This window comes from Grosmannia clavigera (genome assembly GCF_000143105.1).
Source record: "Grosmannia clavigera kw1407 unplaced genomic scaffold GCSC_179, whole genome shotgun sequence".
In the NCBI taxonomy this organism is placed as follows: domain Eukaryota; kingdom Fungi; phylum Ascomycota; class Sordariomycetes; order Ophiostomatales; family Ophiostomataceae; genus Leptographium; species Leptographium clavigerum.
Genome location: NW_014040759.1, coordinates 168,118 through 195,010, shown reverse-complemented (window position 1 = coordinate 195,010; position 26,893 = coordinate 168,118). Strand labels below are relative to the sequence as shown.

The window sequence follows — 26,893 nt, the reverse complement described above, 5'->3', positions numbered from 1 at the left end:
CGGGGGGGGGGCAAGAAGGGCCCAATGAGTGGCTGACAGGGGGGGCTACATAACTCTTGGACGGGGAAGTAGGAAGATGCAGAGAAGGAGACGGAGAAAGGTGGAGGAGGGAGGGAAGGGGGGGCGTTTGGGTAGTATGCTGGGCGATGTCTCTATTTCACATGCAGCCAAGAGGTCGAGACAAGACGAGGAGGGCGTGATACTGAGCAGTACGAGACTACGAGTACAGGCGGCACCCAGGACAAGCTCTGGCGTGGGAGACCAAATGTGTCCGGGTATCACAAGGGGGGTCACTAGTGCAGCAGTTTGGTCAGTACGAGTATCGTACATACTCGTAGTTTTTTAGTTTTTTAGTTTTTTGCACTTTCTTTTTTACCTGTCTTTTTTCCTACCTAGCCTGTTTTCCAGTCTCGTTTTCATGTTTATTTTATGTGTTTTATGTCCCATTGTTTTTCTTCGTTTTAGCCAATTCTCCGTCCTCTATTTAAAGAAACCTCGGTGGTTCTGGCTGCAGGCTGTTAGTGCCATCCGCGCGGGGTACTTGTAGCTTGCTGCCACAGACGCCGTGACTCAAGGTTCCTGCGCCGTAACTGCCTACGATACACACAGTCTCCACGCATCCACTTTCTTCTTGCGGTGACCATGTATTATTGCTTGTACATACATAGTGCTATGTAGTATGTCTGGTCCGCCTGACTCTGGCGGATGCCGACCTGAGCGCGGTACCTTACTTTGGCAGGCGGGTGGTGGGTCTCCCAGGTCCCTCAGCACGATATCTCTGCGCACTTATCGTATTACTCCCCAGCTGAGGATGCTCGTTTGTCGTCTTATCCAAGGGATCCTCAAAAGCCACCAGCGCCTCGTACCGCCAGGCCCGTCGGGGCCGTGGCTTGGGCCATGGCCTGCTGCCCACTACTGCCCACGGGGGGCCGCCTGCAAATCAAAGCTGCGAGGCGCCCGGACGATCGAACTCGATGCCCCCCATCCCCAGCTGCGATCGCTTGTGGAAACGTGTAGCGCGGTGCAGGCAGGCAGGCAGGCAGACAGACAGACCCAGGCGTCAGCGATGCGATGCGCGTGAACAGATTGTCGTAAACAACCATCACGCGGTTGCGGCCGTTACAGGATGGGCCACGGCAGGCCAGATGAGGCATACGGGCAAAACGTCCCGGCTCCCCTCTCGATGGCCTGAGTGAGCGACGGATTGAGCGATGGATTGACACCATCTCGGACGCGAAGGCAGGACAGGAGAAGAGGAAAAACGGACAGGAGCGAGAGCCAGTGAGAATGCGCACAAGTTCAAGACAAGACAGAACGTTGACCATACAGACGACAGAACAGTGGCAGAGCCCAACGAGACAGGGGTAGGGGAGTAGTCAGGCATTCCCCGTAAATGGGCGGCGTCGGCCGTTCGAGCATCGGCCGTCGAACGGCCTCGTTCTAGGACACGGCCGCCGGCTCTTACGTCGTAGGTTGGGCAGAAATGGCATCTTGTGAGGGGCAGAAGCGTTGCTACCCGACGGGCGGAGCAGCATTGGGGCAAACCGACCAACCCTGTGGCCAGACAGGGCCCTGATCAGACCGCTAACATAGGCAGTCCGAGGCCCTATCAGGAAGCGCCGTCTGCCGTTCGCAACGGCGAAACGGCCGGCTGCTGGCTGCTGGCTCCGTTGCCCAAACGGGCTAGCGCGAGGCGATTACGAGCGAGCCAGGCGACAGAAACCAGAAACCAGAAACCGAGACGCCAGAAATGGGAAGAGGGGAAACGGCCGGGGCTGGCTCCTTCCCTCCTAGCCTACCAATCCTGACTAGCTGGTGCTTACATAGTGTAGGCGCAGGAGAACGCTGCCGAAGATAGCAGGAACAACCCTCCGTCACGCGCGTGCGGTCCGCGGTTTCCGTATCTTGCTGGACTGTGGATGGCCCTCGTTAGTCGTGCCCTCTCTGCCCTCAGTCTGGCCTCTGTCTGCCTCGCTCTCCGTCCTCCACTCCCCCTTCGCAACGCCGAGCTCGTGATTGTTCGTCCTGCTTCGAGGACGCGGGACATATACTTCCTTCGTCTGTCTGTTATCGATTTCCGAACGCCCCCCCCCCCTCCATCCTGCGCCACCACTGCAGGGCCGCGCGCAGAAGCGCGCTTGTCAGGGATGGGTTGAAGGGCAATGGACGCAAAAAGCAAATAAAGGAAACACAGACGTCGGAAAAAGAAAGCCCAGGACGGATAGGCATCGAGACAATTGGAAAAGAGGAAAGAGAAACAGTCGGGAAACAGAGCTGGAGATATAGGGAGCGAAGCACTAAAAGAGGAGGCATAGAGAAGGAGAATGGCCCCTCTTTCCCCTGAACAGAGGGACAGGTGGCTGACCAGCGTCTCGCTACCTCGCCAGGGCATCGTTCCCCCTTCAACCGGCTCGCCGACATTTTCTCACCGCAGCCAGAGCTGTGTTATTGTTTGGGCTGTCCTGGCTGCCCCGAGTGGTATCTGGTGCACGCGGCCGCATATTCGGCGGCCCGCTAACGTCTGCTCGCCAAGTTGGTGCCCCGCCATCCTGAGGACAGCCCAGGAGCAGTCGAGCGCTGCCACTGGCGCCCACAGCCATCGAGACGATCGCGAGGACGTTTGCCAAAGTGCGGTGTGTGCAAAAAAGCACCACTACTGTCACCACGGCCACTACGGCCACCACAACCACCACGGCCACCACCCCCATGCAGCCAACCACTCGCTGGCCTCAGCCAGGAAGTGAGCCACGCCTTTCCCTTCTCACCAGGCACGCGTCTCCTGACTGCGTCCTGCAGTTTCAGAACCGGTCGCCTCTGGGACACATCTTGACTTATTTACACCCCCACACTACGAGCACCGCATCGGCCGGAAACCCGACCTGCAATCGTTGTTGGGCCCGTTTGGTTCCCGGCATGGCATCCCGGCTGGGCGAGCCTAGCCCGTTTCGACTCGTTGGGCACAGCTCTTCCGACGGGACCCGGGCATGATGTGCCTACGACGTATGCCTGACTGATTACATCAGCACCTTCGGGGTGCCGGACCATTACGCCTTCTCACCGCAGCAGCCTTTACCCCAGACGCTGTACGCAGCTGCTGCCTCACCGATGCGCTGCTTCGAGGCAGGGCGGCCTCCGCCAGGGCGGCCAAGCTCGACAGGCGTGACGCAAACGCGCTCCCTGCAGTGCACGCCCGAAAGCTCATCATAACAGCCCAATGTGATCAATGAGATGCAACGACGGCGTCTGGGTAGGGCAACAGCACGAGCTTGTTGTCGAATCAGCATGCCGAGGCACGTGCTTGTCTGCGAAGCTAAACCACGAGACTGACGCACGGGGGAGAGTGATTGAAGTTTTTCACTTTCGCTCTCACAGGAATGGGGCGAGCTACGCTGGTTCGCGTTTCAGCGCGGCAGACGCGACTGGTCCGAACATCAACTCTATCTGACGTGAAGACAGCACGGGGAGGGGGACATCGGCCTGCGACTGTGCCTGCTTGCGGATGACGGCAGGCTTCCGCTTCGCTGCCTCTGGCCGGTCAGCCCAACCGGCCCCGGTTACGTTGTTGCCCAACTGCTGCTCACGGTCTCGCTTAACGTAATCTGCCCAGTGGCATTGCATTTTCTGTCGGTGCCTGCTGATTGGGAAATCAGCAGCCCTCATTACCGGATGTAGACTTGCCTCCGTCCATGTCTCATGCATTTTCACACGATCGAACTCGCTGGTGTGGCTTGGGCAGGTCTGGCACTACACCCTTTTCTGCCCTTGCAGCACATCAATTCTTCGGTTCTCGGTTTGTTTGCTTTTTGCTTTTTGTTATCTTGCTTCTTTCTTTGCTTGCCGTCTTACCCCATTACGCAATCCGATGCTCACATCCAGCCTAGCCTATGATATCGACATCGAAGTCCGCGCTGGGCAATGATTTCATGCATATGCAAGTATCAGCCTAAAAATAATTGGGCGAGGCAAGAAAAACGTGACCATGCTTGAAAGGCGTCACCTGGGCGGGACAGTATTCCGTTCCACCGTCTCGTTTGCCCCTGCAGCATCAAGATCACCTCCGCGGTGAGGGCGACTTTGGGCCCATGACAGCGTCTGCACAGGCCCTCAGCCGGAGAAAGAATTGCCGCATCTGCTCTTTCAGCTGTTTTTTCTTGATTTTGCTCTCTCGTTCTATATTTACTTTCTTGTCCCTTCCGGGAGAGGGGCTCGCCGTGTTGGCGGGCTGATACAGCCCCATCTCTTGCGCCATTTTCGTTTCTTTTTTTTAAACTTTTCTGCTTCTCGCCTCTGGCTCTATCCTCCAACCACAAGACCTGTTCAGCCACCACTGTCAGCTCATTTCGGCGACGCCTGACGGCCAGACAGTTCTCGGGGAACAGTAAGATACTCGTTCCGCGTTGCCGATTTGTGGTTTCGCGGATCACCGTCTGGTCTCTTTTTTGCCTTTAATACCTCAGGTTTTTGTTTCGTATCAGCTGTTTAATGCTGGGTATCAGCCGGAACACGAGATCTCGATCTCCGGTGATTGGCCCCTGGAAAGTGGGAATGAATCCATAGTCTGTCCGTCCAGATGGCGGTGAAGAAAACACGAAACTCCGCTGCCATCTGTTACTCTCACCTTTATTCTGACTGCTCCCACCCCCTAGCCTATCTCTCTTTACTTTTTAGCCTTGACACATGCCGCGTTTCTTTTTTGAAAGACAGGCCTGGACATACCGGGTAGCCGCATGCAGGAGTCTGGAAGGGGACCGAATGGGTCCTTGTTTGATATGCTTTGCAAGAGGCCAAGTTGTATACGTCGTAATGCGCACCGGTCATGGATATGTACGGATTATGGGCTCCGTAATGATGGCGATTCGTGCCCTGCATGTCCCCCCGAGGCGTTGACGCGTCGGTGTTGACCGCCGCAGTCTCGCATGTCCCTCGTAGAGTCATCTGTTGTGGGCGTGGACAGGCTTGTGACAGGCTTGTGTCATCTTTGGGGGTTAAAGGGACTAGGCACCCCATCCCGACACCAGGACGGTGCATGTGCTCCTCTGGCGAGCCAAGTGGCCAGGCGGGATGCCTAGGCATTCATCGTGATTCTCTCAGCCAGGAGGTGGTCAAGGGGATGTGAGATACCGATCGGTGGCCGATTGATCTGTGTGGCCACAACACGTCTTGTCTGCGGCGTAACAAAGCACGCAGGCCGGGTGCTATCGCTGTTCATTGTCCTCATTTGTGTCATTTGTGAGCCTGTCGCCCGTTCAATGGCACGAGGAGACCAGCAGCAGAGCGACACAAACGGCATGCCCGTACTCCGTCGTCCAGACCGTGAGAGCGATTGTTTCAAAATGGACTGTGGGCTCGCACAAGCAATCTATCTGGAACACGCCTCGCATATGTTCGAGTGGGCAGCATTGGCAAAGCTGGCTCGTTCTCCACGACAGTGTTTGAGCCTGCCTAGACACAAGCCGCCACCACTCTCCACCATCTGCTGCTTCTACAGGTTGCGAGTCCGCACGAACACACGGTCACACCGCGTCGTGCCTATGAGGAGTTCGCTGCATGAAATCAACGGAATGTCCACCAGCTTCTTGGGCTTCTTGGCTCCTCTGCATGCGGTGAGCCGGATGGGAAGTCGCATGATCTCTGTGATGGCCAGGCAGGGCAGGCCAGACCCAAGGACATGGTGACGCAGTCGCCATCCGGTGTACATCACGACTGCTCCTCGTGTGTGTCGGGCCTCCTGTCAGCCCAAGGCATACAAGGCGCGTGGACGGACTGGAAGGAGGGCCATGGAGGATGTCTATCTTGTTTTCTCTCCTATTTTGTCGCTGCTTCTCCGTGCTTTGTTTTTCTGTTCTGCCAGACCAAGGCACGCATTACAGAAAGAGGAACGCCCAAGTAAACCAACGCCCAAACACACACACAAAAACACAACAGATACACAAACACACAAACACCAGCCCGACCAGCAACGAAGTGATATCGTGCGATGCGATGCAATGCCCAACGTCCTGGCCACGCCTCAGGCAGCTGCCCCCCTCCTTGACCGGCAAGCCCATCATGGCGCACCACGTGCGCATCAAGTCCCGACGTCGTGCCACTGGACACAGTATCGGCCATGTCAGCGACGGGTGCGTGACTCAGGAAAAGTCCCAGAGCTTGACGAGAAGGCCGTCCTCGAGGCCCGCGGCGGGGTCCTGGGGGAAGAAGATGCGCTTGGGAATCTGAAACTCGACGACGGGGGTTTTCTTGACTTCCTTTCCGATCTCGGCATCGAAGAGCTGAGGGGTCAGCGGGGTGAAGAAGAAAAAAGAAAAGAAAAGAAAAACTCACACTCTGGTATGAGTGGTCGAGAAAGTCCTCAAGGTTATAGGTCTGCTTGGTGAACTGCTCGGAAATGATCTTGGCAATGGTGGCGACGTTGGGATGGTAGTGTGACTGCAGCTGAACAATCTCCCAGAGACAGCTCTCGATAGCCCGAGTCTCCATCGGGTCGGACTCGTCGGGGCGGAAAGGGTCAGCGAGGCCATCACGGGCGAGACGATCGCGGGCGTGCTGGTCGGCCGGGACGCGGTGAATCATAAAGGTGCACAGCGGATGCTTGCGGAAGGAGTTGTAGATCCAGGGCACGACGCTGACGATAGCACTCGGCGGGGCGTGCAGACACAGGCGAGCGAGCCGCTTGACGAAGCTGGCGACCAGCTGTGCGGGCAGATGGGTGGAGGCCAGAAAGGTGTCCATCAGGCGGAAGAAGCGCGAGCGGTGCTTCGAGTGCAACATGTCGCCGTCCAGGAGCGAGTACAGCTTAGTGTAAAAGGCCGGATAGTCGACGTTGCGCTCGCGGATGAGGTAGTAGAGCCCAGAGAGCGCCAGCAGCGATGTCGCCCCGCCGGCATTGTAGCAGTCGGTCAGGTAGTCGAGCAGCAGTTCCGGCCGCACGAACCAGGGCGCGATGACCGGTTCCATGAGGGCGAGGGCGCGCTTGCGGATGATGGTGCTGGCAGCGGTGGTGCTGCTGCTCAGCAGCGCAATCCAGGCGTCCTGTGCCTGCTTCTTGTGCTGGGCCAACGACCGAAGCTGGCTGCTGGGCTGGCGGACGTAAAAGTGTTCGGGCCCGTCCTCGAGCGGCTCTTCGGGCACGGCGTCCAGCAGCGAGAGCAGATACAGGGCAGCCTCGACCGTGTCGGTGCCAGTCTGTTTTTGTTGGTGGCCGTGGTGCTGCTGCAAGAGTGCCGTCACGGCCCGGAAGGTATAGAAGCGCACATCGTGAAAGGAGCCGGCAAAGCGGTCGACAAACTCGTCGGCCAGAGCCTCGCCAGCCTCGACGCCCAGCTGCTGGCGAGCGTGCACGAGGCAGCCGACGAGACGGCGAAAGAGTGCCTGGGGAAAGTAGTGGGGCTTGTCGCCCTTTGTGCCTTTGTTGGCTTTGCTGTCCTTGTCCTCTTCCGGCTTCTCTCCTCCCTGCAGATGCTCTCCCTCAGCCTGGACCAGCCGCATGACCAGCGTCAGCGCCGTGGCCGCCTGTTCGCCCGTCCGCCCCAACATGGCCAGCAGCACGTCCTCGTATTCGGCCAGGCGGCTCCGCAGCCAGCCCACGACCACGCGGTCCTTCTCGCCGGCCGTCTTCTTGTTCGCCAGCTGGCCGCCGGCGAGCAGCCGCAGAAACACGCGACACAGCGCCACCGACGCCGTCAGTGCCGGTCCTTCATTCTCATCATCGTTCTCGTCGTCCTCGTCGTCCTCGTCGTCCCCGTTCGGCGCGCCCCGCGCCAGGTCGAGCAGCACGACAATGTTGTTGTAGTTCTTCTTAGACTCGACAATCGCCTGCTCCAGCAACAGGATGCGGCCCTGGCCGCTCGGCTCGTCGTCGTCGTCATCGCCGCTCCCGCTCTCTGACCGTGACCGCTTTCTCGGCGCCTCCCCCTGGACAGCGCGCTTCCGCTTGACGGGCGCCTGGCTTGCTGCTGGCATCGTGTCGTCGTCGTCTGGCCTGGTCGCTTCTCAAAGTGTCGGAGCTGTGGGGCGCCGTCTCTTTTTTTCTGCTTGCCAACTTTTTCTGCTTATCCTTATCGCCCCACATTTTGGACTCCTTTGGAGCGAGCCATCACACGTGACCGCGGCGTCAATTAGCGACCTGTTCCGATAAAACCTCATTTTCCTTTTCCGAGCTCCATCCGGCCCCCCATCAACAAGCACCATCTCGAAAATCGCATCATCCGCCCTCTCATCCCACAATGGCGTCTCGCTTGGCAAGAAACGCGGCAGGTGGGTTCTGGCGGTGAACGGAGGCGCTGTCGGTGCCATTGGCTGTCTGCGGGCGTTTGCTGACCATTTCTCGTTTTTTTTCTTTTTTTATAGGGCTCGCCCGCCTGCGTCCGACTCTCCTCTCGCGATCGGCCGTGCCGGCCGTGACGGCGCTGACGAGCGTGCGGGCGTCGTCGACGACGCCGGCCGTGCCGACGGTCGACCCCAAGGTCAAGGCCAAGAGCATCCTGGACGCGCTGCCGGGCAACTCGCTGATCAGCAAGTCGGCGATCCTGTCGTCGGCGGCCGGGCTGTCGATCTACGCGCTCAGCAACGAGTACTACGTCGTCAACGAGGAGACGGTGGTGGCGTTCTGCCTGCTGTCGGTCTGGACGGCGCTCATCAAGTTCGGCGGGCCGATGTACAAGGAGTGGGCCGAGTCGCAGCACGACAAGATTCTGGGCGTGCTCAACGCGGCCCGGGCGGACCACTCGCAGGCCGTCAAGACCCGCATCGAGACGGTGCAGGAGATGTCGGGCGTGATTGGCATTACCAAGACGCTCTTTGAGGTGTCCAAGGTGCGTGGGAGCTGTCCCATCTTGTCGGATGCCGGCCTGTCGTTTTTTCTTCTGCCGTCTCCACTCTCCCGCTTGTCTTCTCCCTTCCCTAACAGGTCCAGGAAACGGCCAAGCTTGAGGCCCAGGCCTTTGAGCTCGAGCAGAAGACGGCCCTTGCTCACGAGGCCAAGACCGTGCTCGACTCGTGGGTTCGCTACGAAAGCCAGGTCAAGCAGCGCCAGCAGCAGGAGCTCGCCCAGAGCGTCATTGCCAAGATCAAGAAGGAGCTCGAGAGCCCCAAGGCCCTGCAGCAGATCCTGCAGCAGGCCGTTGCTGACGTCGAGAGTACGTACCGCTTGCGCTCGGCGCACGCACTTCCGTCCAATCCGGTGATCCGAAACTAACCCCGGCGCAGAGATCGTGGCCTCCCCCAAGGCTTAAGCACGTCTTGCGCAACAACTAAAAAGACGCCGCGGGAAGAACGCGAGGCATGGCAGTTCCCTTTGTCAAGTACCAGTCCTGTGTGCCATACTCAATTGATTATACATGAAGATTTGTTTGTATTGTCATTTATGCATGTATGCGGTATGTAGGTATGCATCAAATAAGCATGCTCTTACGCTCTAGTATGACCATGGTCGTGCCAGCAGACGGGGATCGTCTTCCGGCCGGCCCTCGGGCGGCACGTCGACCTGGTTCGGGTTGAGGTACCAGGATGGGTCGCCGCGGCCGAGCTGGGTGACGCTGCGACCGTTTCCGAGCCAGCGCAGACGGTTGGGCGCCGAGACGTCGTCGTCGGCGGTCTCGTAGACGAAGTCCTCCCAGCGCGGCGAGCGGAGGACCTCGAGGGCGTGCAGGGTGGAACCGGGCCAGAGGCCGACAATGCGGTCGCCAGTGCCGCCGTGGGAGCGGTACCAGGAGCGGCAGCGGTCAAGGTAGACGGTGTTGCGGAAGTAGGCGTCGACGTAGGCGGAGAAGTCGGCTACGCGATCGGCTCGCGGCTCGATGGAGGCGTAATCCTCGCGCTGCAGCTTGCGGATCAGCTGGACGACATAGTCGCAGGCGGCCTCGAGCATGACGGTGAGGCTGCCGGAGCCGATGGCGGCGTTGGGGCCGAAGAGAAAGAAGAGATTGGGGAAGCCGTTGACGGCGACAGAGAGATAGGTCTCGGGAATGTCGGCCCATCGCTGCTGCAGCGAGATGCCACGGCGGCCGATGACCGGAAACGGCGGCGGCTCGGACACGCGGAAGCCGGTGGCACAGACGATGGCGTCGACCGGAAACGAACGGCGGTTGTCGTTTCCGTTTCCGTCGCTTCCGTTTCCACCGTTTCCATTGCCGTTTCCGTTTCCGTTTCCATCTCTCCCATCCTTTCTTTCCTCCTCCACCACCACGCCGGTCTCGGTAGCCGCCACGACTGCCCCAGTCACCACCTCCACGTTGGCCGCCATCAGCGCCTCGAGGTAGCCGCGGCCGGGCGTCAGACGACGGCAGCCCGGCGCAAAGTCGGGCGCCAGCAGCGAAAACAGGTCCGGCCGTCGTGCCAGTGCCTGGCGCATGCTATCGGACAAAGCCTGGCGCAGCAGCTGTTGCGGGACGGTGTCGCGCACCGACGCCTCGTGCGCTTCGTTGCCGGCATCCTCGACCGTCTTGCGCAGGCGCAGGAGCGCGTCGGCGTCCGCAGCCCAGACGGCCTGCTGTGCTGGCGGCACCGTGGCCGCGTCCGGGTCCAGGCCCAAAGCCGCCATGGCATCGGCGCCCATCGGCGGGGTGATCCACGTGCGCGACCGCAGGAAGACGGTCAGGGCGGTGCCGGGCAGCTGCTGCAGCCGTGGGACCAGCTGGATGGCGCTGGACCCGTTGCCGATGACGGCGACACGCTTGTGGGCAAAGTCGTAGCCGTCGTCCCAGGCTCCCGAGTGCATGACCTTGCCGGCAAAGCGATCCAGCAGTCCCGGCAAATCCGGCCATCGCATGTCGCTAAGCTGGCCGCGTGCTGTGATCAGCACGTGACACTCGTCGACAAACGACGTGTCCGTCGCCAGATCGGCCACCGTCAGCCGCCACAGTTTTGTCTGCTCGTCCCACACGGCCGCCCGCAGCTCGTGCCGCGTCTTGATGAACCGCGTCGCCCCAAAGCGCCCGGCCACATCCTGCAGGTACTGCTGGATCTCCGGACCCGGCGCGTACAGCGACGACCAGTGCGGGTTCGGCGCGAACGAGTACTGGTACGAGTGGGCTGACCGGTTAACGGGCATCACCTCGCACGCAAGGGCAGTCAACTCACAGGGAATGTCACAGGCCACACCCGGGTAACGGTTCAGCCACCAGACGCCGCCCAGGCCCGCGTTCTTCTCGTACACGACGAGATCCACGTTGCGCAGCTTCTGTGGAATGCGGATGGCCGCCAGGATGCCCGAGAAGCCGGCCCCGATCACGCGGACCTTGAGTGGCCGCAGGTTCTCCACCGGCTCGTCCTTGATCGTAAAGCCGCAGGATCCCATTGCTCTTGTTTGTGGCTGCCTGAACGCGTATGTGACTAGTAGGTTCCGGCTGATCTCAATACAAGACCATTTTTATGAACTGCTGCATGTCTCGGCTCCTCAATTATGTCTCGCTGACAAAGACGCTGTCAGAGATCGTTCCCCGCACGTCACACGATGGTCGCCGACCGGCAGGCGAGTCCGGAAGCATCAAGCCGGTGGTCTCTTGTCGTGGGGTCCTTGTTGATGACTAATCATTCATCGCACGAAACATTCACTTCACCATAGGATCCTCTGCACCATCGCCAGCAGTCCAACCAGAAGCACATCAATAAACGCCAAACAAGTCTATAAGCACACACTCTATGACACCTGCACGAAGCCGCGCTTGCGGGCGTTCTGCGCCGGGTCGACGTCTTCCCAGGTCTCGTCGACGTAGTTCTTGACGGCCTGGTCGCGCACCTGGGCGGCGACGACGCGCAGCGCAGCCATGTTGTGGCCCATCTGGTCCTTCTGTTCCTGCAGGACGGCGCGCAAGCTGGCGCGGAGGCCGTCGATGGTCGCGCGCATGGTGCGGCTGGCGACGATCTGACGGTGATGCGTCTTGAGCATAAAGAACAGGACGCGGCAGGTGAGCGGGACGTTCATGGCGCGGCGGACGAAGCGGTCAAGAAAGGTGAAGAGCGCAGGCAGCTGGGCGAACGGGAGCACGAGCAGGGCGTCGTGCAGAGCGGCAGCAGGAATGCGGTTGAGGACGCGCATCACGTGATCTTCGGCCGAAAGGTTGCCCTGAGCCGTGAAGACGATGTGGCGTTGCGGCGGCGCCAAGACGACGCCGGGCTGGCGACGACGGGTCTCGCGCCACTCGTGCAGCGTGACAAGGTCGGCCATGCCCAGCTCAAGGGCCTCGGCAATGCGCTCGCCGGCCATGAGGGTCTCAGTGGTCGGCTTAGACGCGAGCCCGACATCGGCCGGCTGGCCGTCCAAGCCGGCGTCCTCCGGGTCGGCATCACGCTCCAGCGACGTCGCCAGCGTGCTTTCGTACAGCAGCTCCATCTCCCGCTCGCGCTCCTCTTCCAGAAAGACCTGCTCGTCCGTCTCGTTCCAGACCCGGATGCTCTTGTCGTGGCTCGCGCTGACGACAAACGAGCCGCTGTGGCTGACGGCCATGGCCCAGATCTCGCCAAAATGGCCGTCCAGCCGCTGGATCTGCTCGAACCGGTCGCCGTCCCAGTACTTGATGGCCCGGTCCTTGCCACAGCTGAAAAAATGGTGCCCGTTGCCGTCGCCGTTGTGCGGCACAAACGCCACCTGCAGAATGCTGTCCTGATGCGCAAACAGCGAGCGATGGCAGTCGCCAAAGTCCAGGCCCCAGATCTTGACGTTCTTGTCGGCGCTGCTCGTCACGATCAGCTTGCTGTCGTACGACACGTCCATGCTCAGCACCGGCAGCTTGTGCCCATACAGGTTGAGAAATAGCTTGAGCGAGTCGACAAAGAACACCTTGACTGTGCTGTCCAGCAGCGCCACCGCCAGCAGCCGCGCATCGGGCGAGAAGCGCAGGCTGAGCACGTCGTCTGCCACCTTGAGCACGCGCGTTGCCGCCAGCCGCAGCCGTGGTGCCGTCCGTGTCGTTCCCAGCACCGCCTCCTGCACGATCCGAAAGTCCCAGAACCGCACCGTCTTGTCGGCGCTGCCCGTCGCGACCGAACGACCGTCTGGGTGCACCTGCAGCGCCCAGATCGCTCCCGTGTGCGCTTCCACGCTGTCCAGCAGCGCCGCCGACGCCACGTCAAACAGCTCCAGCGCGCCCGTCTTCGTGCCTACCACCACCACCTTGTCGCCCGGCAGAAAGGCGCAGCAGAGCGCATAGCCGCACTCAAACGTCCGGATGCACGTCTGTGTCCGCACATTCCAGATCTTCAGGCTGCCGCTCGCCGCTGTCGCCAGCATCTTGTCGTCCGAGCTCAGCGCTACCGACCGGATGTCTGCCCGGTGTCCTGGCAGCTCCACCGCCAGCGCTCGGCTGTAGCTCGCCGCTGCCTCTTCCTCGTCTGCCGCTGCCTTCTTCGATGCCCGCTCCTTGCGCGTCGATATCGTGTACAGCTCCAGCAGGTTGTTCGTCGTCCCCACCAGCAGCTGCAGCTCCTTCCGCCCGCTGCCCAGAGCCCAGTCCGCCGACCGCACCTTGCCTGCTGTCCGTACCATCACGTGCAAAGCAAATATGTCCGCCATCTCGGCCGAGGACACCCCCTCGTCCTCCTGCCCTGAGCCCATGTCCACGTCGCCGCCCTTTTCTGCCGTCGCTGCCGCCTTTTCTCGCCTTCGCCGCCGCTTCCGTGCCAGCGCCTTCTTGACTTCGCTGTCCGTCCGCACCCGCCAGATCTCCACCGACTTCTCTACCCCGTGTACCGCAAAGTAGCCCTGCCGCGGGTGGAACGTGATCTCGGCCGTCCGGTCCTTGGCCTGCCGGTGCAGCGTGCCGCGCGCCACCAGAAACTTGTCCGATCCGGTCACCTCCACTCGCTGTGTCGATGCTGCCAGCGCCGCCGTCTCGATCGCCCACACCTGCAGCTCACCGTCGTTGCCCGCCGTGATGCATCCGCTCAGGTCCGCCGACACCCCCAGCGCCCAGCACTCTCCGCTGCGCTGTGCAATGTGAGTCTCGATGCAGTGCCGTGACGACAGGTCCCATAGCTTGATCAGCGAGTCCTTGGACGTCGTCAGGAGAAAGCCCTCGCCCGCTGTCGCTGCCGCTTCCTCCTCCTCGTCCTCTGCTGCCGGCTCCACAAACCGCAGCCCCGTAATCTGGTCCTTGTGGCCGCGCAGTTTATACAGCCCCGTCTCGGCCACCAGGTCCCACACGATCACGTCCGTGTCCTTGGAGCCGCTCGCCAGCCGCACGCCCGCCTTGTCAAACGCCAGGTGCGTCACCGCTGACTTGTGCCCGTTGAAGCTCACAATCACCGTCGCCAGCCGCCCGTCCCACAGCCGGATGCTGCCGTCCTCGTAGCCCACGGCCACAATGTCCTTGTCCACCTCGCTCTCCGCAATCGCCGTCACCTGCGCCTTGTTCTTCTCGTCGTGCCATCGGCTCACCAGCTCGCCCTTCTTGATGTCCCAGCAGAGCACATCTTCGTTGGCTGCCACAATCGCCTGGCCCGCTCCTGTTCCCGATCGCTGCTGGCCTGTCCACACAACGTTGGACGTGCTCGCCGTCACAACGCCAAAGGACCTTGCGTGCTCGAATTTTCTGCATACTCATTGTCAGCATATTTACTGCCCGCCACGGCCCCATAACCACAATCACCGCCCACGCACAAGTATGACTTCACCATCCTGAGCGGCGTCGAAAGCAAACCAAACCACTTTGCCGTGCTTCGCTTGGTCTGCGCAGTAGCATTTACTGATTAGAACTTTTTTTTTCCCATCTGCACTTTATCGCCGTTCGTGCACGGACTATTTTCATAGCAGAGTTTTTAGCCTCTCTGCCTTGCATGGTTGCTACAACCAGACCCATTTATTTTTCTGAGCGGTCACGTGGGACTGGTCAGCATGTCGCTTCTCAGACACCGCCCCGCCAACTCAATCCGTTGACGAGGCCATCCGACCACATCGCCGCTGCCTGTCCATCCTCCATCCAACCAAGGACCCCCCTTGGCGACCAAAGAACCGGCCAGGATGCTTCTGCTCGACTACCAGAACGTTCTCATCCAGACGGTGCTGACAGAGAGATTCTCTGGGTAGGGCTCTCCCCCGATCCATCCGTCTCCTTCTCCTCCCTTCTCCCTACCGACAAGCTGCTGACGTCTCCTGCCGTCCATCCTCTCAGGGCACCGCCTGCACACATTGACCAGACCGTGTCCGACTTTGACGGTGTGCTGTTCCACATCTCCACGCCCGAGTCCAAGTCGAAAATTCAAATCTCCATTCTCCTGCGATGCTATGACGACCTGGTCAAGTATGGCGCCAAGGAGGTGCTGGAGCGCGAGTACGGCCCGCACATTGTGGAGCCCGAGCCCGGCTTCCAGTTTTCCATCGTTGTCGACCTCGACCAGCTTCCGGCCGAGCCGGAGGCCCGCACGGCCCTGGTCGACAAGATCGCCCTGCTCAAGCGCAACATGATGGCCGCCCCGTTCGAGGCCGCCTTCGCCGAGTACTACAAGCTCAAGGAAGAGGCGTCCAAGTACACGTCCGAAGAGGCGCCGCAGGGCATCCGCGAGGGTGGTGAGGTCATGGCCGTCCACTACCGCGAGGAGGAGGCCATCTACGTCAAGGCGAGCCACGACCGCGTCACCGTTATCTTCAGCACCGTCTTCCGCGAGGAGACCGACCGCGTCTACGGAAAGGTCTTTATCCAGGAGTTTGTCGATGCCCGGAGGCGCGCCATCCAGAACGCCCCTCAGGTGCTCTTCCGCAACGACCCCCCCCTGGAGCTGCAGGGCGTGCCGGGCGTGAGCACCACCGACACCGGCGAGATCGGCTATGTCACCTTTGGTACGTGGGCCGCCGTCTTGCTACCTGATGTCTTTCCCTTGCCCCCTGCCCTGCTGACAAGCCAGTCCTCTTCCCGCGCCATCTCACGCCGCAGCGGATGCCCGATGTGATCTCGCACATCCAGACCTTCCGCGACTACTTCCACTACCACATCAAGGCATCCAAGGCGTACATCCACTCGCGCATGCGGAAGCGCACCGCGGACTTCCTGCAAGGTATGCTTGATACCGGAGAGAGATTCGCCTGCAGAACATAAACTGACCCAAACAGTTCTGCGGAGAGCCCGGCCAGACAACAACGAGGAGAAGGAACGCAAGACAGCAAGCGGGCGTACATTCAAGGCTCAATGAGCACGCCGTCTTCCTGCCGAGGCACGAGTCCGGCGATTGGGAGTATCGGGTTGATTTGGCAGTGGTCTACTGGGGAGAATAGCGACGAAAAGTAAATTGAGCAAGAACAGCATGACAGCAAGAAAGGACAATCACTTTAGCCGCATTTCAAAAGTCAAGGTCTAGAAGGCCCTTTGTCTATTGCAATATCTTGTTGCAGCTCCCATACGATCCTTTGGACCGCCAATAGCAACTGCCTGAGGCAGCCACACATGCATTGCGGGCGGGGTGCCAGCCTCTCCAATTGAAGGAAGGAGGGACCCTCCTGTCAGCTGCTATCAGTGATAAGAGGTCTAAGCCATATTTTTCGTGCATAGCAAAAATAAGAAAGGAACGTCTTAATTCTCTTTACCGCCGATCCACTCCGGACCAAATTCCAGTCGCAGCCCTGCTCTTGTGCGGCTGCCCTTTTCTCGTCTGCCCACGATGCGATGGCCCTGGAACGGTGACGGGAGCAAGGAGGGTGCGACAGCGGCCGTGTCGTCGCCGACGTCCAGCTCGTCCGCCTCTGCCGACTTGTCCTCCCCCTCCTCGTCCTCCTCCTTCACAGAACTGCCGCCGGTCAAGCAGCTCGTCTCCTGGACCGAATCGCTGAAAGAGGCCAACTGGGAGCACTACAAGGACCCCCAGGCCTGGGTGACGCCGACTCTGGCCGTGGGCGCTGCCTTGGGCTTTTCGGCCTTTTACCGCTCTTACCTGCGGCGCATCCCCAGCACAAACCACATCCAGCCGCGGTACTTTCGTCGACGCAGCCTGCTGGGCAAAGTGACCAGCGTCGGCGACGGTGACAACTTCCATCTATACCACACGCCGGGTGGCTGGCTGGCCGGCTGGGGCTGGCTTCGAAAGGTCCCTTCCTACCGCAAGGACCTGAAGGGCAAGACGGTAAGTCGACTGCACTTGGCTTCATTTGTACTTCTTGTCGGACTGGCTCCCATCTTGCGGGAAATGCATGTTTTCTCCTTTCTAGCCATCGGCTGGCTGCACCCGTCTCTTCCGATCGTGTCGGTCCCAGACGTTGTGCTATTTGCCTGATTTTCCCCCTGTGGGCCCAACTGTCCGATTGCGTTCCTGGATCGGTGTAGCTCCTTCTGAGCTACATGCAACGTCCATATCGTCTACGACGGCCCATGCCCAGTCGCTAATGTCGATGAAACCCAGATCTCTGTGAGAATAGCAGGCGTCGACGCGCCAGAGTGCGCCCACTTTGGCCGCCCAGCACAGCCCTACTCGGGTGAGGCCCTGGACTTTCTCACATCCTATCTGCTGGGCCGCCGCGTGCGCGTGTACCTGTTCCGCCAGGACCAGTACGAGCGTGTGGTTGCTCGCGTTGTCGTGCGCCGCTTTCTCTTCTTCCGCAGCGACGTCGGCCTCGCCATGCTCAAGCGCGGTCTCGCCACATGCTACGAGGCCAAGACGGGCGTCGAGTTTGGCGGCCGCGAGGCTCAGTACCGCGTGGCCGAGGTGCGCGCCCGGACACGCAAGCGTGGCCTCTGGGCCGGTAGCGCCGGTAAGGGCGGCATCGAGACGCCACGCGAATACAAGACGCGGATGGCGGTACAGGATGCCGAGAAGGGACACACAACGACAACGGCCCCTACCACAGCAGCACCAAAGCCTGCTCTCCCGGCTCCTGCTGCCACTCCTCCCGCTGCCGTTGCTTCGTCTGCTAAGCCGTCTGCACCAGCCACGGTGAAACCGTCTACGACAGGTGGAACGAGTAGCACAAGCACATTCTCGGCCGGAACGGCAGCCAAGATCACGTCGCCCGCTGCCAAACCGCACACTACAGCACCACACGCGTCCTCGTCTTCGTCCTCGACCTCGCCGTCGGCACCGCCGGCATCCGCAGCTGCATCATGGGCCAAGGGCGTCCCTGGGCAGAAGCTATGAGCTTACGAATGGCACGAGATGGAACGTTCATGCTTATGATTGGAGTCCATTTTGCGACTGTCTCTCTTCTCTTTCAAAGTGTATGCGGCCTTTCTTCTTCCACTGTCTTTTATAAATGTCTGCAAGCATAGCATAGAAGGAGGGCCGGGTTGAAGGCCGACGGTCTACACACGATCTACGGCGCCTTTGATGCCCTGCCAAACAGGTCTCTCCATGTTTTCCATATTACGAACTCATCTTCCCCATCTCTTATTTCGGTGATCGCATTGGCCTGTGCATAGATACGGCCTCAAAACGTGTTCTTGTTGGCCCAATGTTGAATAGTGCAACACTTGTTGCGTGTGCCATTGGGCACGTCGTGGTAGTATGGTGCTATATCGGGGAGCAGGACGGAGTGGGCGGTTAGAGACAATGGCGGGGGCCATGCAACATAGGGCAGTCAGAACAACGAATTTGGACGCAGGGTTGAAGGCTGTAGGACGGGTAAAATGGCCATGACCAAACAAAACAGACAGGATAAGGACATGTCGGCCGAGCTTGTTGCAAAGTCACTTGGGGCTAGGGGTAGTTTTATACACGGAATAACTGCTTGTTTACACGCAATAGACAGAAATAGAAGAGCGTCTTGAACGATCGTTCTATCTATTCCATTTCACAACTTTTGATCGCCACAAGGCTCAGCCAAGATGGTTTGTAGACAACACGCTTGTCTGGGGAATAGCATCCATTGCATATGCATATACTTCTAGTCGCAGGAAGCCATATAACATGTGTATAGCACAATCGCTATTACCGAGTATAAACCCGGGACGTTTGGTGCCTTTCGGTTTGGTTTCTTACAACTACATGAGAATGACGGCCTTCCCTAACCTCTAATTTGGAAGCCAATTCTTTACATCGACACCACGTAGTTTGATTATGCAAGAGTTAGTTTATATCTGCTAAAAGACTGAATATACGATACAAGTACTACAATATACTGCCAAGAGTCTGCGACTAGGCCTATAAAACGACATGATGCGCTGGAATTTTTAACGGAGACTTTTGATCGGTATGGGGAGAATTGGAACGCAAGATTGCGTGGGAAAGGTCCAACGGGCTGCCCCATTCGGCGTGAAGCCCACTAACCCCTCACTTTGTTTATGTCAACAACTGACGTTGATAACAAGAGACTAAATTGGCTGGAATGCAATACGAGTTCACCGAGTATCTCACGTCGCGCCTCATTCCAACGATTCGATAGAGGGGTATTGCATACCGGTGGGCTTATATGACAAGACATCACATCTTGCCATACTTCCATGTCAATTGTGCAACAAACTGCAAAAGATATAACCCGCTGTTTGGCGCGGCTACTGCGCTCAGCTGGCAGCGGAACAAAATGGTCGACTCCTATTCTGTACAGAGTACACTGGGTTTATATGTTATGCATCTTACTCCGTATATATTACTCTGCAGAAAATCCTCCGTACCCCGTAGTTTATTTTTACTTTAAGGAGCGGACAGTCATTTCCGGCAGCTCTGCTCCGTAAGCCCCTGGCTCAACCTTTCCTCTGTTTCGGCCACGACAGTCTCTAACAATAACCTTGTAGGGGTTGAGTAGGGGCCTTGTATTCTCCCACCGCCGCTATTGCTCACAGACAGATTAATCCCCAGCTTGCCATCTTACAGGTCTTATTTGCCGGTGCCTTGTGCTTCCGAACCCCTGATTTAAATGCTCGTAAGAGACGAGAACGTCTGTGAGCCGGCGATGAATCCGATCTTCGCACCAGCGAAGGCCACGGGCGAATCATCCCGGCAACGGCCGTGTGTCGCAGCATGTTCGTGTCACATATCTCTCACGCGCAGGCTCGCTTGGTCGCAGCATAGAGAGGTTCTATCGAAAGGAAGACCGAAATAACTGGAATCCCTATGATGGCAGCACAGCCGAGACAGCATGGCAATCTGGGAAGCCAGGCAAACAAATCAAAAGCAATGGTTACGTCGCATCTTGGAACTATAATCCCGCATTCTGAGTCGATGTGTCAGCTCAGGATGCAGATGCGTTGAATTACGCCGTATCGTACATATGCCGGAGGTCACGGCCATCGTATTCACTCATTACCATGTGCTAAAACGGAGGGTCTAAGGTTCCTGATGGACACAAGAACCGTAATGGAGCTCTCTGATTGGCCTTCTCATCGTCATTTCCAGGGACTTGGCAGATTTAATTTGGCTTGACCAAAACAGGATTAGACGCAGGTACCGCGATGACCGTATGGGCGGTGTGATTGGCCAGAGCGCTACCAGGGCGGGCATCGACAGGGGTTTTCTTTGCTGGCTCAGCCGAAGCCAGCCCGACTAGTAAGGAACGCCGTTTTCTCCGTTCCCTCCGGTCGCCTTCCGTTTTTGGGGGCATTTTGGGCTAGCGACCTGAATTGGAGCCTGAACTTAATATCTTTCCTGCTCTGTGACTCGAAAGCGATCGTCAGAGTCGGGCTGTGCAGACCAGCGCTGCGACCAGCTGTTCTGCGAACCCAAACGTGTGCGCAGGTGAATGGCCTGGTGACGTTCCGTTGGCTAGTGAGCCAGACCTCTCCGTCCAGGGTTGCCCAAAGTGGGTCTCTGGCACAAATCTCTGTTTATCGACGAGCGAGCTAGGCCGCCAGGTTCTTTTGCAGAAGGAGGAAAAACGGAAGGACAAATACTACAGGGGATCACGATTGGCCCTGTTTCCACGTCGTGTATCGTCGTATTTCCCTTTTTCTGCTTCTCGCTAACAGACGAGACAGCGCATTCTCTTCTGCCCGTCCACACCTCGCGCTTTTCGCCCGGGGAGTCTTTCCTTTTCAATCGGCGTGTTCCTTCCCCACCGCTCATTCTCCCCGACCTTAAAAAATAAGAGAAGGAAAGAAGGAAAATAAAACCGGTGCACATCCCTGGAGAAGCTTTGACCTCGTCCAAGCCTACTCTTACGACGACCTCCTCAGATTGCAACGCTGATTGACCCTTGGACAGCTCCACCTTTTACGCAACCCTCCCTTCTTCGTCTCTGGTCCGGCAGACTCTCGCCTTCTCTTGCCTCTGCTCACTTTCCCTCCACTTCGACTTCAGTTCTTAGCTCTTCATTTTCTCAGCGCGTGACTTTGCGCCCGACTCTCATTCATTCGATCAATTGAAACCACACGCTCATTTCGACATTTTCTCGTCTTTCTTTTTCCTCGCCTCTCACCGTCCAGTATTCGACCGGGTGTCCTCTGTCACTTGACGAGATCTCCTTTTTCGATCGGAGAGACCTGCCGATTTGCACCGACAGTTTTTCTACCGAGTTCTTTTCGTCACCCTTGTCCGACTACGATGCCTGTACTATAACATCCAACGTCCCAAAAACCACAGTCTTTCCAGGCAGCTTGCCTTTAGAGACCAGACGAGCGGGCTGTTCTGCAGCAGAGAGAGAGATCCCCCCCCAAAACTCGATATCACGACGACAAACACTCCCACATCATGCGAATACCGCTACGGCGGCGCAAGGATGCCGTCGCCTCGGCTTCCTCGATGCGACAGCCGGTCTTCTCCTTCGCCAGCGCAGCGACGTCCTTCCTCGCGCTGGCTTCGATGGCTCCGGCACCTGCACAGGCACTAAATTTTACCGCTGCACAGTCACCAAATGTCGACCTCAGCAGCCTTGGTAGGATAGGGATTGGCGGCGATTTCGCAGGCATCTCGATGTTTCAGTTCGAGGAGCAAACACAGAGCACCGTCTCCACAAATGGAAGCGAGGGACTCATGGCCCGGCTCCCGAACGGTGCGCTGACTACGATTCTCCATACCGATGCCTCGATCATGGCGATGTGCTCCTTCGTTCTTAAAGACGGCACCAATGCCGGCGTAGTCCTCGGCGGAAACTTCACCAGCATTGGCAGCCAGGAGGCCACGGCTATGGTTCTGTTCAACCCCAACACCACAGAAGTCACTGCTATTCCTGGGCTCTCCGGCCAGGTCAACGCTGTCTTGTGTGACGAAGAGCTCAACACCGTCTTTGTCGGCGGTAACTTTGTCGAAAATAGCTCGACAAATGCCATTACCTATGTTCACGGCTCTGGATGGACTGCCCTACCGTTTGCTGGATTCAACGGGCCGGTGACGTCCATCGCCAAGGCATTCAATGGGCATATTATCTTTGGTGGCAGTTTTACCGGTCTGGGAAACGTCAGCACGCCGAGCGAAGCAGACGAACAGATTATTAACATCTCCACGGCCAACCTGACTGCCAGCGGCTCGACGGACACGACCGGATTCTCCGACCCCGCCAACATTGTTTGCAAAACAAACGGGACTGACGGCGCTGGGAATACCTGGCTGCTCGCAGACGACACAGCTGGCTTCTGGGAGGCAGACTTTGGCTTCGGCTTCCATCCGACCAAACTTCGGCTCTGGAACACGCACCAAGACGGACGTGGAACGGAAACCTGGCGTTTTACGGCATTGCCCTTAAACGGCATCATGAACTTTACTTACATCGATCCCGACACCGGCGCGAATTACACATGCACGAGCGAGTGTCCTCTCAGCCACAGCAAGAATGTCACATACCAGGACTTTTATTTCGTCAACTATGTCGGCATGGATTCCTTTCGCATCGACATCTCGGCCTGGTACGGCAGCGGCGGCGGCCTAGACGGAATAGAGCTCTTTGAAAACGAGATATTCTCGTACGCCATCGACGACTTCAACGAGCCCAACTGCACGGCGTCGTCTGCAGTAGACGTGTCTTCGGCTACGTCGACGGGTCCTTGGACAGAGTCGCCGTCTTTCCAGAGCAGCTCCAGGTATCTGACGGCCAGCTTGTCCTCGCCCATCGATTCCTCTTCTGCTTCTGTCGTCTTCTCTCCGAACATTCGGCAGTCTGGCAACTATACGGTTAACATGTACACTCCTGGCTGCCTCCAAGACGGCAGCTGCGGCACCCGTGGCCAGGTAAACGTTACGGTAACCATGTCCAAAGGCGTCACATCGAGCGTCCGACTGTATCAGACGAACAACTATGACAAGTTCGATCCTGTATACTACGGCGCCGTCGACGCGGCCACTGAGTCCTTCCGGCCAACTGTGACCCTGACTCCTCTGGACGGTCAGTCGCTGAGCGAGATGACGATTGTGGCGCAACGTGTCGGGTTTACTCTGAACAACTCGACCGGCGGCTTAAATGGGCTCTTCGAATACGATCCGTCACAGAGCTCGTTCGACACGAGCACCTTTTCTTCGTCGGCATTCGACACGCTGGGCTCGGCCTTCTCCTCGGGCTCTGCCGTCATGGCCCTTGCGACCAGCGGCGAGGTGACGTACGTTGCGGGCAACTTCACGTCGACAAACGCCAGCAATATTGTCTCGGTGAGCAGCAACGGCTCGTCTGTCGAGTCGCTTGACGATGGGCTGAACGGCGGCGTGTTGTCGATGGTGCTGAACGGCACGAAGCTCTTCACTGGTGGCATATTCAACTCGTCCAAAAGCGGATCTGCGACGGATCTGAACAATGTCGCCGTCTTCGACACGACGACCAATGTCTGGAGTGCACTCGGTGCTGGCGTGAACGGGCCCGTCATGAAGGTTGTCCCGATGACGATGAACATCACAGGGAGCTCTGCCGACGTCGTCTTTGCCTTTACCGGTGGCTTCGACACGCTTCTTGCTTTCGGATCCAACTCGGCGGTGACTGTTGACGGGTTTGGTGTCTGGGTGCCGTCACAGGGCAATTGGCTTCAGAATCTGGACCAGACTGTGGAATCTATTAATGGCGTATTGCTGTCTTCGCTACTGAACGTGCCCGGGGCCGATGCTCTCTATGGCGGCTCTCTCTCTTACGCGCAGGTGGGCTCTACAGATGTTGCGACGCTGACAAACTCCGGAATTGGGTCGTTTGGAGCGCACGTCCTGCCGTCGTCGGCCTCCTCTTCCAGTGCAGTATTGAAGCGGGACACTCTCTCGAGCAGCTCGGTAGCCGGTGTCCTCACGGGCGTCTTCGACACGTCTGGCAGCCGCAACAAGACGATTCTGGGCGGACATTTCTCAGCCAAGTCGACCAACGGCACGACAATCGAAAACCTGCTGATCATTGACCACAACAAGAATGGGTCGGTATCGGGCTTAGGGTCGGGCATTTCAAACTCGTCGACCTTTGCTGCACTGGCTGTCACGGGCAGCACACTCTTCGCTGGGGGCAATGTGACCGGCACGGTCAACTCGGCGAGCGTGACTGGTTTGGTGTCGTACAATCTAGCGACGGACAGTTTCACCATGCAGCCTCCGTCGCTTTCGGGTGGCAACGGCACTGTGATGGCCATCAAAGTTCGGCCAGGCACGACGGACGTCTATGTCGGTGGCTCGTTTGCACTGGCCGGCTCTCTCGGCTGTCCAGCAGTGTGCTACTACAGCACGAGCAGCAACCAGTGGAACCGGCCGGGCTCGAATTTGGTCTCGGGCACGGTGAATAGCATGGTGTGGACGTCGAACTCTGAGCTGGCGGCCGGCGGCCGGTTTTCTGTGGACAGCATCGGGACCGTTTTCCTCGGCCAGTACGACGCGTCGAAGAGCGTGTGGAGCAGCTTTCCCGGCTCGTCGGTCATTCCCGGGCCGGTTGATGTTCTCGTGCTCGGGTCGAGCGACGGGAGCGAGCTCTGGGTGGCGGGCACGGCCAGCTCGAACAGCTCTGTGTATCTGCTCAAGTACGATGGCAAGGACTGGGTGGACGCGTTGGGGGCCAGCGGTCAGACGCTCTCTTCTGGCACGAACATTCGCAGCCTGCAGGTGTTTTCGGCGTCGCCGAAGCACGACTCGACCAGTGTCCTCAGTTCTGATCAGGTTCTAGTGCTGGCCGGCTCGATTGTGCTTCCAGGCTACGGCACCGTCTCAGCAGCCATTTTCGACGGCAAGACGTTTAAGCCGTACATGTTGACGATGTCGTCGGGCAACAGGGCAAGCAGCATTGCGAGCATCTTTGTGGAAAACAACAACTTCTTCACGGCCAAGTCTCGCAAGCATCTTCCGCTTGTCGGAGTCGTGCTCATCGGCCTGGCCATTTCGCTGGGCCTGATGCTGATCATTGTGGCGGCTGGCCTCTTGCTTGACCGGTTGCGCAAGAAGCAGCAGGGCTACATCCCGGCTCCGTCGATGGCTGACACGGGAGCCAACCGAGCGTGGATTCCGCCAAAGGATCTCCTGGATTCGTTGGGGCGACCGCCACACGAAGCGCCACAGGTGTGAGCGGACGAGAAAGCATTGGATGGGCGTTCAATTTGCATTCGACATTGGCGTTTTGCTTTGTTTTATTTTATTCTTATTCTAAGTTCTTTGCTTTCCTCTCTGCGACAGGCAGAATCGCGGTCCCGAGCCTGAAGTTGGGCAGGGGATATTCGGCGGAATATGGGAGGCCCACTAATTATGGAAGATACCCAGACCGAGTGGAAGACAGCGGAGGAACAGTTTGATTGAGCAAGGTCGTTTCGGCTTGGCTCGTCAGCACCATCAACAAACCATCTACACAACAATCACCTCACAATCTACCCCTTTCCCCTTTCCCCTTCTACTCATATCTCATGATCTTATGATACCTTGTAATGTTTATCTTTTTATTATCAACTACCATATTTGTGGCATGTACAATCCATCAACAGCGGGCAGAGACCCCAGCAGCAGTTTTCTTTGAGTTAGCAGAAAGTAGCAGATGAATCGTCGACTGGTGCACTGTGTCGTAGAGGCTAGGAGGTTAATGCCACGCTCATCTGTAACCGCCGCACTCACGGCTAAGCTCATGGTATCTAGAAGAGCACTACATTGGATCCGATTGACAAGAAGACACGCCAAGCGCGCCATCCAGCCACGAAGATATCATCGGCTATTTCCGTCTCCTGGACCTCGAGAGACAGTAGCGTAAGCGGCCAGAGAATTGGTATAGCAGCCATGGGGCCATGAGAAAGGCCCGTTGCCGTCTTCTCATCTGACCCGACTGGACAACGTCGTGGCCACGCAGGGGAAGCAGAAGCGTTTAGGCCTTGTCGGTCTGTGGAAGGAGGTCTTCGACTGGTATCCGGCCGAGTACCCGGCAGCGGAGAGAAGGTCAGCTGACAGGTCCAGTCTATATGAACTAGTTCGACCAGTCCAGATGCATGATCATCTCCCGCTACCCGTCCTCCTATATGAGCCTCTGGCTCAAGGCCGAAAAGTACAGCGTGCCGCAGATCAACAAGCTGCCGACCGGAATCAGCGGCATCTTCATCGTCTCCTCGTAGCTAGCAACGATTGTCGCGGCCATCTACCCGTCATGGATCATCTACACCATCGTCACGACCTGCTGCCTGCTCTCGCAGGTTTGTGGCCTGGTACTTTTTCGGGGTGGCCGGCTTTGCGAGTCTGATCCTCTACTCGGCCGTCAACACGATTGTGAAGAACGACTCGGAAGAGAGAGCACTGATCATGGTATGAACAAGAGCCTTGTCCTTATTCTTTTGTCTCCCTTCTTGTTTCCTAACTGTCCAAGGGCTCCATGATGACATTCGGGTACTCGTTCAACATCTGGGTGCCTCTTTTGCTCTTCCCGACAGCCGGAGAATACGGCGCTCCTCGATGGAAGAAGGGCTGGCCTGTCACGATTGCCTTGTGCTTCTTCTTCTGCCTTGGCTTTACCACCGCCACTGTGCTCTTCCGGAGAAGGTGTGTAGATCTTTGGCACGGCTGTCGAAATACATACATGCTAACACGTGATTCGTCAGACAAAAGAGAACGGCTCGTGGTTGGTGCTACTGTCGAGCTTAAAGTGTAGTGTCTGCCAAGAGAATAGAAATGCCGGCCCGTGCATCCTAAACATGGA

The 26,893-nt window shown here is 58.2% G+C and overlaps 10 protein-coding genes across 10 annotated transcripts; 5 read left to right on the top strand and 5 right to left on the bottom strand.

The window, feature by feature from the left end:
- Window positions 1–2,324: 2,324 nt before the first annotated feature.
- Window positions 2,325–3,207, top strand: CMQ_280 (uncharacterized protein; the record flags this gene model as incomplete). The annotated part of the gene is made up of 3 exons (XM_014313902.1): window positions 2,325–2,633; window positions 2,797–2,942; window positions 3,024–3,207. The coding sequence occupies 3 exons, from the start codon at window positions 2,325–2,327 to the stop codon at window positions 3,205–3,207; spliced, it is 639 nt and encodes a 212-aa protein (XP_014169377.1).
- Window positions 3,208–3,384: 177 nt separating this feature from the next.
- CMQ_67 (uncharacterized protein) lies at window positions 3,385–3,618 on the bottom strand (the record flags this gene model as incomplete). The annotated part of the gene is made up of 1 exon (XM_014314006.1): window positions 3,385–3,618. One exon carries the CDS (start codon window positions 3,616–3,618, stop codon window positions 3,385–3,387), a length of 234 nt encoding a protein of 77 aa, XP_014169481.1.
- A 2,510-nt stretch (window positions 3,619–6,128) lies between these two features.
- Window positions 6,129–7,959, bottom strand: CMQ_331 (ribosome biogenesis protein; the record flags this gene model as incomplete). Its single annotated transcript, XM_014313704.1, has 3 exons — window positions 6,129–6,269; window positions 6,322–7,626; window positions 7,774–7,959. The coding sequence occupies 3 exons, from the start codon at window positions 7,957–7,959 to the stop codon at window positions 6,129–6,131; spliced, it is 1,632 nt and encodes a 543-aa protein (XP_014169179.1).
- Window positions 7,960–8,222: 263 nt separating this feature from the next.
- CMQ_237 (ATP synthase subunit) lies at window positions 8,223–9,230 on the top strand (the record flags this gene model as incomplete). Its single annotated transcript, XM_014313859.1, has 4 exons — window positions 8,223–8,253; window positions 8,347–8,810; window positions 8,906–9,134; window positions 9,205–9,230. 4 exons carry the CDS (start codon window positions 8,223–8,225, stop codon window positions 9,228–9,230), a joined length of 750 nt encoding a protein of 249 aa, XP_014169334.1.
- Window positions 9,231–9,412: 182 nt separating this feature from the next.
- CMQ_49 (monooxygenase-like protein) lies at window positions 9,413–11,293 on the bottom strand (the record flags this gene model as incomplete). The annotated part of the gene is made up of 1 exon (XM_014313988.1): window positions 9,413–11,293. The coding sequence occupies one exon, from the start codon at window positions 11,291–11,293 to the stop codon at window positions 9,413–9,415; it is 1,881 nt and encodes a 626-aa protein (XP_014169463.1).
- Window positions 11,294–11,635: 342 nt separating this feature from the next.
- On the bottom strand, window positions 11,636–14,610 carry CMQ_98 (small nucleolar ribonucleoprotein complex subunit; the record flags this gene model as incomplete). The annotated part of the gene is made up of 2 exons (XM_014314037.1): window positions 11,636–14,525; window positions 14,594–14,610. 2 exons carry the CDS (start codon window positions 14,608–14,610, stop codon window positions 11,636–11,638), a joined length of 2,907 nt encoding a protein of 968 aa, XP_014169512.1.
- A 343-nt stretch (window positions 14,611–14,953) lies between these two features.
- Window positions 14,954–16,119, top strand: CMQ_64 (arp2 3 complex subunit; the record flags this gene model as incomplete). The annotated part of the gene is made up of 4 exons (XM_014314003.1): window positions 14,954–15,015; window positions 15,105–15,769; window positions 15,835–15,984; window positions 16,040–16,119. The coding sequence occupies 4 exons, from the start codon at window positions 14,954–14,956 to the stop codon at window positions 16,117–16,119; spliced, it is 957 nt and encodes a 318-aa protein (XP_014169478.1).
- On the bottom strand, window positions 14,968–15,851 carry CMQ_215 (uncharacterized protein; the record flags this gene model as incomplete). Its single annotated transcript, XM_014313837.1, has 2 exons — window positions 14,968–15,764; window positions 15,794–15,851. The coding sequence occupies 2 exons, from the start codon at window positions 15,849–15,851 to the stop codon at window positions 14,968–14,970; spliced, it is 855 nt and encodes a 284-aa protein (XP_014169312.1).
- A 465-nt stretch (window positions 16,120–16,584) lies between the features above and the next one.
- CMQ_155 (nuclease domain-containing protein 1) lies at window positions 16,585–18,051 on the top strand (the record flags this gene model as incomplete). The annotated part of the gene is made up of 2 exons (XM_014313777.1): window positions 16,585–17,043; window positions 17,320–18,051. 2 exons carry the CDS (start codon window positions 16,585–16,587, stop codon window positions 18,049–18,051), a joined length of 1,191 nt encoding a protein of 396 aa, XP_014169252.1.
- Window positions 18,052–21,534: 3,483 nt separating this feature from the next.
- Window positions 21,535–26,845, top strand: CMQ_104 (cellular morphogenesis protein; the record flags this gene model as incomplete). Its single annotated transcript, XM_014313726.1, has 6 exons — window positions 21,535–25,284; window positions 25,985–26,142; window positions 26,189–26,311; window positions 26,394–26,502; window positions 26,564–26,736; window positions 26,803–26,845. The coding sequence occupies 6 exons, from the start codon at window positions 21,535–21,537 to the stop codon at window positions 26,843–26,845; spliced, it is 4,356 nt and encodes a 1,451-aa protein (XP_014169201.1).
- Window positions 26,846–26,893: the final 48 nt, after the last annotated feature.